The sequence below is a fragment of the Rhyacophila brunnea genome, unplaced genomic scaffold, assembly GCF_057557595.1.
Source record: "Rhyacophila brunnea isolate RB1 unplaced genomic scaffold, BYU_Rbru_1.0 scaffold_1, whole genome shotgun sequence".
Classification (NCBI taxonomy): Eukaryota; Metazoa; Arthropoda; class Insecta; order Trichoptera; family Rhyacophilidae; genus Rhyacophila; species Rhyacophila brunnea.
In genome coordinates this window covers 24113166-24127057 of record NW_028232751.1, presented here as the reverse complement: position 1 = coordinate 24127057, position 13892 = coordinate 24113166, and the positions used below count along the sequence as shown (strand labels likewise).

The following is a 13892-nucleotide window of genomic DNA, read 5'->3' as shown; positions in this document are numbered from 1 at the left end:
TTTTCTTCAATTTTGTTTTTTAGCTGGTCCAATAAAGATGCATAATAATCCCCTGTTATTGTTTTTCCTTTTTCCAAATAGTCAACGAAAATAATTCCACGTGCATCCCAAAATACAGTAGCCATAACCTTACCAGCTGATTTTACGGTTTTCGCCTTCTTTGGACATGGTTCGCCTTTCGCAATCCACTGCTTTGACTGTTCTTTCGTCTCGGGAGTATAGTGGTGTATCCATGTTTCATCTACAGTCACAAAGCGACGAAAAAATTCATCCGGATTGCGTTGCATGACAACAGGGCTTTAGAGGCCACCACCCTATTGCGTTTATTGTCGACTGTGAGCAAACGCGGCACCCATCTTGCAGAAATTTTTTTCATGCCCAATTTGTCATGTAAAATAGAAATGACGCTACCTTTTGAGATCCCTGTAACCTCAATTATCTCACTCAACTTTAATCTTCGGTCACTTAACACCATATCGTGGATTTTATTGATCATTTCTGGTGTAGTCACCTCTACAGGACGTCCTGAGCGTGGTTCATCCTTTGTTGATGTACGACCACGTTTAAATTCATTTAACCAGTTATAAATAGTTGCAAGTGAAGGAGCAGATATGCCGTGAACTAAATCCAACTCATTTTTTATTTCCTTTGCTGTTAACCCTTTTATATTAAAATGTTTAATAACAGCTCTAAACTCAATTTTCTCCATTTTCCATTTTTCCATTTTCCACAAGCAAATTTTTTTTTTAAATGTACGAGAAACACACAACAGCCCGACCAATCTGATTGAAACTTCGCAGCATACTGAATCGGTAGTGCCGCTGTATGAAAACAAACCGCTTACAGTACTAGTCGCGCCACCTGTCGGCTTTTCTAAGGACTTATTGACCCACCCTCGTATCATTCTAATTATTGAACATACATATGTAATTCTGAAAACACTCATGAGGAAATGTAGCCAATAGATAAAATCTTTTTTCGAAAAAAGTGAGACACCCGGCTGGAATCGAACCAGCGTCTCTTGGGTTTCGCGTCCTGTGCATTACCACTATGCTAGGACTGCCATGCTTAATTACGACAAAGTTTAACTATTGGCGTTTTTTTAATACCTGCTCATTAGTGCTCTCCAAATTGAGTTACGGTAGGCGATCGATTTTTGTATTCTAAATTAAAGTATTTATCACCTACTTTAATTAGTAATCGATGTCACACATCTCTCCAATATTTTCTCTTGCAACTTATTTGAACTTGCTAATAATTTTAATTAACCATTTCTTTTATTCAATGATTAATTCACAAGATTTAAGACTGTACCATGCTTAAATCTTACAACAATTAAACAATTAAGCATGGCAGTCCTAGCATAGTGGTAATGCACAGGGCGTGAAACCCAAGAGATGCTGGTTCGATTCCAGCCGGGTGTCTTACTTTTTTCGAAAAAAGATTTTTTCTATTGGCTATATTTTCTCATGAGTGTTTTCAGAATTATGTATGTACATTATTTTGAAGTCAAATTATGACAATATGATGGATGAACAAAACAAATGAAAATGGTATTGCTGCATTCACATTACCCACAAAAAAAGATATGATTAACTATTAAACTATACGTGAATATTATATTTTCGGTGATATGAAGTGTTGAATAACAAAAACCAATGTCACGCATATAATCAAAAACTAACAATAAATATGTAACTAAGTATATATTCTATTTTAACAAAAAATATGTAAGTATAATATATTTTATGTGTGATTCCACACACTACGGAATGATCAATAACTTCTAAAATACACAATTTAAAACCTAACAATTTAGAGATATAAATAATAAACGTAAGCCGCGCCGCGCGGCTTAAGCGTAGTGGGTCCCAGGTTCGAATCCTGGATCTGGCAAGTACACATATTGTTTTTCAATTTGTGTATGAGTCAGAGAATGGGCCTAATAGGTTGAGCAAGTGCATTATCATCAGCCAGGGAAATCCAATACTAGATGAAAACCTCCACCAGATCCCTACACTTTTATCAGGCCTTAGTATTTACTGCCTTGTGGTAGTTTAGTGCCCCTTGAGTCCACTGTCTGACGGCATTTCGGCCCATTGCCACTTTATCTGCAAAGCGACCACTATCACATCACACACGCTTGTCTGACACAATGGGAGGTCACTTTCGAAGATTTCTACGAGCAATCTCATCTTATATACCACCATTAATTGACATAGTGCATGACGGACATACTTGTTAATACGCTCGAATTGAGTGCCATTGATGAACATCACATTTGGTTCAGCAAAGCAATTTATCATTACTTTTTCTTTGAGACATCTATCTTTAAATCTACTTTGCGGCTTTCATTTGCAAACTCCTGCATCTTGTTCTGAACGTCTTCTGGGTCATTCGCAAAGACAACGACTGTTGTCTGCAAAGCACAGGTGACTGAGGTATTCACCGTTAATGATGTTTCCACTGTACTCCCAGTCAAGTTGCCTGAATAGATCTTCCAGGATGCGAGTGAATAATTCGGTGGTCACGTGTCGGACACCCTTGCTAATAGGAAACCTGCAAGACGGCTTATAAAGCTTTACACTCGCTGTATATGACTATATGTTATTCAGGATAAGTCGTCTATAATTGAGGATTTTTTGATAGAATCAAATGCCTTTTTACATCAATGAAACTCAGGTAGAGTGGGTAGTGTATATTCTTGCTGTCATTCTATATCTTCCCTGACAGCCTGTATATTATGATCCATCGTGTTGTAGCCCCTTCTGAAACTGGCTTTCGCTCTTGGTCGGTTCTTGTCTAGCAGTTTCTAGGTGGTTGAATAGTATTTTTATGAAAGCTTTGTACAGAATTAGCAATAGTCAGATTGGCCGATAATTTTTCAGATCATCCGGGTCTCCTTTCTTATGGATGATGATGATTGAAGTATTTTTCCAGGCCTCTGGGACATACTCTTTGTACAGACAGGCTGTGAACAGCCATGCAAGCACTTCATCGCGGTTTTACCAGCTTTACATATATTTATTAATAAAATAAAACACAGTATTTAGTACTAGTTCCACTTATTTTAATATTAACCAGGACCGCTTTCTACTACATTTATTATATTTTAACCTCTTTCCCGCGAACGCCCCATACTTTGGTACAGTACGTCACGATAGTATGCATGCTCTGAACGCGACCGCCACATCAATATTTAATTTTGTTATGAGTTCAAGTCGTAGAACTTCATTGTAACGTAATTAATTACCTTTGAGTGATAGTCCTGAGTAAAGCCATAACCCGATCGTCGCGGAAGTCATACGGAAAGCTACGAGTCCATTCTCCCAGCAACCTGATGAGTGACGTCATCTCTGCCAATGCAGCCTCACCAGCGGCTCCCGGTACAGTCACCTGTTAAAATACTCTTGAAATTCTCTAAGAAATTTAACACATGTTTCGAAATATGACGCTGTTCACTAAAATTCTGCAATTGCGCAGTCGCTTGCGTATATGCATGAAATATTGACCATAATATAAAGAAAAAGACAGCAATAAAATCATTTCACAGTGCGATTATAATGTATGATGTATTTTATATAAATTTTTGATAACGCCACGCTATATAATTAATTTATAAGCAGTAAAATGTGCAGAAGTTATTTTTGATATATGTAAATACCTTAATACATTTATTTTATTAGTTAACACTGCATGCAGAAAAAAACTAACCTAAATAGTCTCCATACACGAAAATAGTTTTTGTTGAAAAATTTAGTTTATGGTGATTATCATTTATTTGAAATTAAATTTTCAGGGACCCCTGGATTTTGAGTTAACGAGGTTATACTCCACTAATTTAATAAATCAACTTATCTCCAATCATCAAATTATTATTTTGTATAATTCTGTAATTTCTTGCTTGCTCCTAAACGATTCGCTAAACGATTCATTATTCTATTATATTATATTCTATACATACCACTATGAAAGCTAAATAGATGCAATGTAAAAAAGGATCTAACAGTTAGGGAAATTAATATGGGCCGTTACTGAATTGTCATTTCCGACTGACCATGCTCCAGCAAGTGACTCAAGTCTGCTCTCCCGACAATTAAAATGCATTTATTTTGAATATTGCCGCATATAAATTGAATTTGAGGTTATATTTTAATACCTGGAAGACACCAAATAAAGTTATCTCACTGCCATTACAGTTTTACGTGATTTACTCAAAACTCAAAAAAACTCTCAAGAGCTAGTTTTGTGACTCATCCTATTGCAACTTTTTTCACACTACTTACAGATAAGAGATTAATTTATATACCAAACAGGACATATTATGTAATACGTATTTGTTTTGTTCAAATTACTGATTTCTTTAAATTACTAAATACAAACAGTTCTTTCAGAGTTAGATGAACCATAGGTCTGCAAGCATTCGCATCGACCAGTTTATAACCAAACTGTCTAAGATCTTTCAAGAAACATAGGAAAATAGTTACAGAAGGTCATATTTTAGTCTTGTATGAGTTGAAATATGCAAAATAATCATGCTTTATATAATATAATATACTATACTTTTTAATCTATATGATATACTTTTTTCAAAAAGATTTTTTCTATTGGTAATAATATATTTTCTCAGAAGTGTTTTTCAAAATAATGTATGTTAAATAATCATCCTTTGAGAATGTTCGATTGAAGTGAACGAAATAAATTACGGTATATTTTTACCTTGGTTTATGTTAAAGGACAAAGTAAGCGATCAAAGATATTATTTATTGAAATGTTTATATTAAAATATGACCCATGGAATGCCTATTGTGATAATGAAGAGCAGATTAAGACCTGAGGTGGAGCCGTGTGTCGTCTGCAGAGCATCGCTAGAAGTTCATGAGGTCGGATGCACAGTCTGCTGCACAGGAGAAAGGCAAAGAGGAAAGATCGATCGGCTCCCGGTCGGAGCAGATCCACAAGAGCTTCCAGCGTTCCGCTGACCAGCTGTCCGTCCCGATACTCTACGTCGCTCACCACCATATTTGAAGTTCCCGTCGGACCACTTCCACATGCTTGCTGAAAAGTTAAAAGAGAACAAATATTTCATTTTCAGGAACACCAGAATGTTAAAAGTGTAAACAATCCCAATTAAAATAAGGTTTAATTTAATATACTACTCTCCAAAAAGAAGGTTTAGGCAACAGCCGGAAGGCGTTGTTATCGACTAAATGGGAGGAGCTTGTTAGTTCACAGTTTTAACATGTAGCCAAGAAGATGTTGTTCGACTATATTGATAACTATTACAACTGCAAACAAAACATTACGATTATTAAACTGTACAGCCCCAGTCACAGTACAGGCAGTAATGATTGCAAGAGTGTCTGGCTTTACTTACATCATTAAATATTCAGATTGTGCTGCGCATCACAAGCTGTGAACAAACACTCAGGAGAAATGTATTTCGGAAAGGTACCTATCAATACATTACTCTTTGGGGTAGATTCAAGGGGGTGGAATAACAACTGTTAAAACCAAAGGTGTTGAAGAAAATATTCTTGTATAGAGTTGGAGCCGAAACATGATAATATGAAAGATAATCTTCATACAAACTCTGAAAAGATAGACAGTAGATACCTATTAATTATATTTTTTGCATACAAAAATGGTATTTACCTCAAACTGAAATAAAATTACTTTCAGTGATTTTTATAGGGAAACCTGTTTCGTTAAAACATATATTTCAAGTTAAATTTCACTCAGTATTCATATAGTGAAAATACAAAGTAAGTGCTCATGGATTATTGCAGTCAGATTTATAGAAAATATTCAAAAAGATTGTTTCATTATTTTTCCTCCATATTTGATTTCAGACGGCATATGGACGGACGGTAATTAATCATTTGCTTAAATTCTTATGAGAGGAAGTTATTTCCATATAAATACTGAAAAAATCAGCTTTTATAAAAATATTGATAAGACTTTCATTGCAAACTTAAAGCTTTCCTGTACGGTAGTCTGACTATTAATTGGCTGCCGTTAAGATGAAAGGAACCACTCCACCAATTCGAAGAAAACAGGAATCAAATGACTTTTTCAACATTCAAAACAGATCCAGCCCACAAATCATGGCACCTTACGAAGACTCAGAACAACCGCATACTGGGTGGTACGAATTTAGGAGTAACGAGGAGATAAGAGAGCGAACCAAGCAGCCTCTCATCATGCTGAGAGTGACGATTGGACCTGACTGGGCTACGTGTTGGGGACACCTGAAGAGAATGAGAGAGCTTGCCTGTTTTTCAAGCCAACATCTACAGATTATATACAGTGGAGCTACGGGATGCTGGCATGTTCTAGAACAATGGTGCCCTACCTGTAGCTTGTATAGAACCATCTTTTGCTTTTAGTGCTGTGGTTTGCCGTTTATATTATTGAAAATATTTATATAGCGCCCGGGGATTCCTTGATTTCTGAGTGCATCGACTATTGAACATTTCGTATTGCGTATTATCAGTATCATCACTGTAGAGATCGCTGTAGAACTCTTCAACTCGGCTTAACAAGTGTTCCCAATTTCTGATGATAGAACCATCTTTTGCTTTTAGTGCTGTGGTTTGCCGTTTCCCTATCGACAAGCATTGCTTGTTTTTGTTCAAACTTCTCCCTGCTTTCACAATAGCTTATATGAGGTTTACATTGAATTTACGAAGGTCTTCTTTAGTCTTTCTTCGGAGGGTTTTGCAAAGTGATGAAAACTCAATATCGTTTTGCGCCTGTCTATCGCTCTTGGTTTTCCTTCTCTGCTCCATAAGACTCAATGTTGCCTTCGAAAGCTTGGTGGGAGGTGTGACTTCCGAGCTTTTTACGCCTGTTTTTTCTGCACATTGTAGAATGATGTTCGATATATCCTCTGCGTTGGACAGGGAAACAGTATCGTTCCTGTCTAAGAAAGCCGATAGTGCATTTTTGAGTTCATCTTGGAATTCAGTATTGTTCTTCAAGTATATGCGAGCATTTGACTTCTTCTGCAGTTTGGATCTTTCTGATTTGACGTTCAATCTTATCTTACATCTCACCATCCGGTGATGCCGGTGTTAAACCTATTGATCACCTTATAGTTTAAAAATATATATTTTCTGTCAGTGAGGATGTAGTCGATTTCACTGGTCTTTCCTGACGGGCTTCTCCACGTCCATTTACGTGTAGGTTTTTGTTTAAAAAAGGAATGCATGATGAGAAGATTGTTGGTTTCAGCAAACTCCACATCCCTTGAGCCATGTCCGAAATGTTCGACTGCTACGTCATCTACTGCATTGAAATCTCCTCATAAAACTCTTCCAGTTCTTCATCAGGATAGCTCTGTGTCGGAGCATATGCTTGCAAAATCTGAATCCGGTATCTAGCATTGATTTTGATTATAACGCTTGCGACCCTGTCAGAAATACAGTTGAATTCGACTATGCGGTCTTTACAGGTTTTGTTAACAACAAATCTAACACCGCTCGTGCGTCCTTCAGCCATTCCTTTGTAATACAGCACATGTCCGCTCTGTAAAGTGATAATACGCCCCCCCCCACCTTTACATCTTACTTCGCTGAGTCCGACAACATCCCAGTGGATATTCGTAAGCTCTACAAGTTTGGAATCCCTGGACAATGTTCACGCGTTATACATAGCAATGGCCATCTATTGGCAGTCTTTTCCGGGTCTCTGGGGATTGTTAGCACCCTCTGCCTTCCTTCGCTGATCGCTGCCGTGATCAGTGTGAGGTTGGCCTCCGGAGAATGAGGGCCGGATTTTTGAAGTTTTCTGACATAACACACCAAAGGTGTCCAGACGGGTTGGCGTGTGGTTTTTCTGTCTGGGTGATCGTTCCCGTAGCCAAAGGTCTCTCGTTTTAAGGCGCCAGAGTTTCGCCTTGCACACTTCTCTATTAGCTACAGATATGCTGCGTTATATTGCACATTATCTGCATTGCTCGGGGGACGCCGCGCGGAGGCTAGTGATAGGATTTGCTGACTTTCTTGGACAGTGGCGTCTCAACATTTTTTAGAAGTATACCTATTGGCATCAGTATACCTCATTGAGGCCGTAGTCAGCCTTTGCCCATATAGTTACCCTAATAATTATATCTGAATATGAGACAAGGAAAAAGAAAAAACGGACATACACTTACAATTTTCAAGGGAAGAGAAATATTTTTTTATTTATTTTAAGAATAAATTTATTTGTTCGATTTACGGTTCAACAGTTGCTATTGGAAAAAAGTGCAACGAAGAACGACATTTTACAACGGTTCATAAAAAATATGGTACTGAATATCCTATTAACAGCAGTTTAAGAAAAACTAAAGTGAAAGAATTGAAAGCCACATTAGTTGCCCAACAATCTATATTTACTAAGTCCGTAACTAAATCAAGAGCTGCTACAATTGCTTCATTTAAAATTGCACATATACTTCCAATGCACATAAAACCCTTTGGCGACGGCAACATAATTAAACAAACAATGCTCTCTGCATCAGAAACATTGTTTCAAGAATTTAAAAATAAGAAGGAAATTATTTAAAAAATGCAGATTTTTTTAAAAAAAAAAGGGTCATTGCTATGTGTGGATCGCCTAATATTTTTAAATTCTTAATTTGCTCCAGATAGACTAAAGATTGGGCACCACTGTTCTAGAATGACGAAAGAAGAAAGGTGAGCAATAAGGATTCTTGGACGCATCCTATGGTGTCCATATGCTCCAACTAAGGGGTGAACATGGCCGAAGAAGATCACATTACAAACTTCATAATCTCAATTTGAGTTGAAATGTGGACTAGTTCATAATCAATGTCCATTTTCTATCCAACCTTATATACGATTAATACCTTAAAAGAAGAATGCATTATGATACAATACTTGAACGAGACGACAACCAAAGACATTTTGGATAGAAACATATTTTTTTTAACTGTAATAATTCTCCCAGTACTTTGACCGAGTGGTTCAACTTTAGCCTACACTATTTATTTAACATCTAAGCTCTAAAGTTTATTATACATGTCCAAATAGAAAGTGTTTCGACTATTGTAAAGGGAGGAGAATCATATAGTGATTCTACGATGTTTTTAGGGTGGTGTATCATGGCAATATTTACAATTTATGGAATCAACCATCTAAAATTGTACAAATAATGCTTGCAGTCGTTCAGTAAAAAAGAATCCATTATGAATATTAGTTCTAGTCGTCCGTTATCAGTTTCACATATTTACGCTCAGTTTTCTTCTGTCGAGACATAGCTCTGGGCATTCGATGGAGGGCAACCTACCGTCATCTATATCCTACCGTATTGGCCTACGTTAAATCAATGAACAATAAGAAGACTGCAGGTTTAGCTGTATTGACGTACGTAATCACATTACTAATGAGGAGTACCTATATAAATGACACTTGCTTTTTCCTCCACCGCAAGCCACATTTCTACACCCGTTATTGCTCTACAAAGTTGTGCTGACAGTGTACCAGGAGAAACTTTCCAAGACCTTGGTTGGTGTGCACTAGTATGTGCATGATTCTTGGTTTGTTATAGTAAATTACGGTTAATTCTCGATGAGAAAACACCTCGCTCGCCGTAAAGTTTTGCAAACTTTTGGAAAGCTGAGAGATTTTACTCGTAGATACCAAGTCACCCTGGCCGACTGGTCCAACTGAGGATAGGACCGAGTTGAGAAGCTCTTCCCTTTCAATCAACATATGGAGACACTCCCAGAGGATGTGATCGATATCCTGCAATTCGCCACATAAGCAAGTCGGAGATTCTATTAGCCCAAGCTGACAGAGCTTGGAGGTAAAACCACTGTGTCCGGTTAAGGCTATACCTCAGTTGAGGCATGGTCTAAAAAGATCGTGGCTAGGCGATGCGTGGATTGCGGGTCGCGGGTGCAAATGACGCATGCCGAACGAAATATAATTTGTCATATAAATCAACATGCGTCCATTTAATGTTCTGTTTATTGTTCTACTAGTAACAATAATAATATATTCATTGACATGCTCTCTTTTTAAAGTAAATGGGTAACGTTTTTAGTCATCTTTACACGATTTAAGAATTAATTACCCCCGTCGCCATCACGAAACAAATTGACGTATTTACACCTCGACGTTCGCTCTCAGAGTGCCAACGAATCCAAAATTTTGTCACGCCTATAGTTGAAAATTATTTGCCGTTTCACTGAAGTATCGCCTTAAGAACCGAAAAGTCCAATGGTCTGGATTCACCCTGGTTATGCCCATGCGCCATTTTATATTTCTAAAAAACAAAAGTTTGTCTGCCCTGGATTTTTTTTAGTGTTTCAATACCTACTGTAAAATAAATTCTGTCATGAGCATACTGTCTTGTTTATAAGATTTCTTCAATGGAAACTTTGTGCTAAATACCGGATGTGTTAGTACTACATCTAATATGACAGATGTTGGATGACAAAACGTGATGATACATTGGAAATGATAACGAAGGTCAAAGATAAGTTGAACCCCAAATAAAACCATAAAAGAGAGCTTTCATCGTAAATAATAAATATAGTATGTATTATGTGAAACAATATGTCCATTTTTAAAAGGATCGGTTCCATTGAAAAAACATCATTATGCGTTCAGTTCTGTCAAAATATGGAGTCGCATTTCTGGTTCTCACAAAACAAAATCACAACTGAGGAGAATTAATATTTTTAGGGTTATTTTTAGATGGATTGAGTAACTGTGGTTCCATCATGGCGCACACATCCTGAAGCGGGCCCCGAGACCAGGATCGGTGGCAGACCTCCATATCTATCGCGAAGGTTAAGGGCAGTGTAATGCTCTACAGGTACCTACTGTTTCCCAAATTCTACACGTGAATTATCATTTAAGTATATCAATTATCATATCTCATCAAATTGCATCGCATAACCACATATTTTATAATCTCAAAAGTATGAAAGTGTAATGCGCCGCAGGTGTCTTTTTTTATTATTGGAGCAAATTTGTGATGTGTGTTTATCTCACTTAGCTGGTCGACCCTCTATGCCCGTGCATGGGTTCCATATCACAATGGGAATGGCTGAAGCAGCATTCAACTCAATGTGGAATATTTAGACCTCCTAAGTGTAGTCAGTCAGAACTGATTGCCGTCTGCTCAACCCTTGCATTCTAATATTCTCTTGATTCTTTAGCTAGTTATGGCACATTATGACGATATACTAAATTACAAGGACAGATACTCACTGCGGATAACTGAGTGTGGTTTTGTCAGAACCTTAAGATCCTATGAATAGTCACATGGCCCCCAGATCCTGAAGCGGGCCTCCAGGCTAGGATTTTTGGCGGGCCGCCCAACCCATCGCTATGGATAAAGGCAGTGTGAAGCTCTACAGTAGCGTTTTCCAAATCGTGTAGGTACGCGGTAAAATTAATGTGTAACTACCTATATTTAGTGTTTTTTTGTATATTTTAATATATCCATTTGAATTATGGAGTTGTACCGTACAACCACATACTATTAAATAATAATTATTGAAAGGAAAATGCAGGCAACTTTTTTTTACTATTAATGCAAATTTGTGATGTGTGTTTATCTCACTTATCTGGTCGACTCGCCTCGCCGGGGCCCTCCAGAGCCTGGGCTCCCAGGCTAGAGCCCTGTCAGCCCCCCCCTTGTGGGGGCCATGAATAGTCATATTCATGTAAATAAGTGGACTTGATACATTATTTATCTCCCATTCTAAGTAGGTAATGCATAAACCCATTTATTTATTCTAGTATGACCATGCATAGGACGATATCATGGAGACCATGAACATGTAACAATGTAGTAATGGATTTAAAAAACCCAGGAATCTTATTCACTTTGAGGAAATGAAAACTCAATGGGGACATAATACGAAATATCTAATGATTCAGTAAATCATACAAGGGATAACAAAGAGCGAAAGAAACCAAACTTCATTTAGAAGACGACGAATGAACAGGATGATGTCCTGTAATTATGTGATAATGACTTAAATACATTCATGACTGACCTGTGACTCTGGCTGCATATCAATTGGTTGCTGTGTGCAAGGCGATAGAGGAGACGCACCACCGTTCATGAACGGTCGCTTACCACTGCTCGTCATTCCCGGAGGGGAATGGGACCCCGCCTGGAAAATGAAAAACAATATGTTGAATTAAATTGATTTCAATTCATGATGTCACCAATACACTATTCATGTATCCGGTTGCAAAAGATATACAAATATATTCAAATTGATTACAATATGTCAAATGAATAATACAGTAAACCCTTGACATGGGCTGCGTACTGCCTGAGTATTTTTGGATATTACGATATTGAAAGTCCTTTAAAACTCCTTAATTTATAAGCAGGCTTAAAAATCGGGTTTATTGTCTGGGCCCCGGATCAGTTGAAGTACGACCTTATGGCGGATAGACTACAGAGGAAATTTAGGTTGCATGGATACTATTTGTGGCTCAATCGGACTGACATTCTTTTAGGAATACTTACCTACATCATGTTGTAGTTGGAATTTTGAAGAGACCTACCTATATTAAGCTACATATTTTTTTCGACTTATGTATGCGGTGTAAATAGAAACTGCCATTCCTGTGGGTCTATTCTATGCTTATCGACCGCTAAAGTGATAAAGTGAAAAATATTATCAAACTTAGGGTAGGTTTGTATCAAAATATTAGCACTTATTGTAACAATTACACGAAGCCGGTTTTTATTGTTGCAATAAGTGCTATATTTTAACAGCACCTATCTTGCTGCTGTTAATATATCGCACTTATTGCAACAATAAAAACCGGCTTCGTGTAATTGTTACAATAAGTGCTAATATTTTGATAAAAACCTACCCTAAGTTTGATACTATTTATCAATTTAGTGTTCGATAAGTATAGAATAGACCCACTGGTTAGTATTGACTAGTGTGATAGATATCTTAGAAACCGGGAATACCAGTTGATTTTTTCTCAAGATTACAATTAACCTGCCATTGGTAACGCCAATTGGGAGGGCAATTAAGGTGTTCAACCAAATTTAATCGCTTCAGATATTTACAGTCTACTTACTTAGTTCACTCGGTTCACTTAGGTTCCATGTACTTTCTTGTTGTTTATTTTTATGTCATATTTTCAATATTTTGAATTTCCCCTGTTCAGTATTGGTTGAATAACTGGAATCACCTGAAATATTATTGATTCTTCTTCATTTCATAACTAATATTCATCAGGAGTATTTTAACTGGTAATATTTTTGTTCACTAATTGCAAACTTCAACGGTTCTCAATCCAGTTGCACAGCGTAATGCAGTCATTCCTGTGTGTCAATACATACTACTGCAGGGTAAAAATGAGAAGGTCTACGTTGGGAAGTGTATGACAAATAGACTAAAGTGTGAATGATGATTGATTTATTATGTCAAATCCTATTTGGGAGGAATACGAGGAGACAAAAGGATATATACAGTAAATGACAGAAATGGACCAAAATCATGATGATGTTCTTATGTGAACTCACAGGGTAGCAATAGGGGCCAGCGGATCTGGATCCTGGCTGATGTGGGAGCGGCACACTGGTAGGCTGCGGAGGGGGGGTTTTCCTGTGACACCCGCTGCACGCTGCCACCTCGTTCAACTTGCTCGCGTAGTAGTACATAGCCATATACCGGCGCCAGCTAGATCACCACGTGGCGCGCGTGTAACTTCCCCGTAATAACGGTCTGATGCGCAACATTACAACGTTAAAGATGCTGGTGTGCAGTCGTTGAACCGGGGCTTTACTTTTTACCATAGGTTTCTGAAGTACTTTTTCACTTTTTTAAGCAATTAATAATTTTTGCCGCACTTGATCTATCTAGGTAGATACCTAACATTATTATTTTAAGT

At 37.5% G+C, this 13892-nt stretch overlaps 1 protein-coding gene across 2 annotated transcripts in view; it reads right to left on the bottom strand.

Annotated features, from left to right (window-relative positions):
- Nucleotides 1–13892, bottom strand: part of LOC147079601 (ras-GEF domain-containing family member 1B-like) — an 87206-nt gene that overhangs the window by 22152 nt on the left and 51162 nt on the right. Inside the window, exons 2-5 of one of the 2 annotated variants that reach the window (XM_085942392.1) lie at nucleotides 13525–13860; nucleotides 12023–12142; nucleotides 4834–5058; nucleotides 3254–3396 (exon numbers count right to left, since the gene is read on the bottom strand). In XM_085942392.1, coding sequence (XP_085798518.1) covers nucleotides 3254–3396; nucleotides 4834–5058; nucleotides 12023–12142; nucleotides 13525–13668 — 632 coding nt within the window. In that variant the 5' untranslated portion in view covers nucleotides 13669–13860. The remainder of the gene's footprint in view (nucleotides 1–3253; nucleotides 3397–4833; nucleotides 5059–12022; nucleotides 12143–13524; nucleotides 13861–13892) is intronic. The other variant, XM_085942393.1, reaches the window with a different exon arrangement.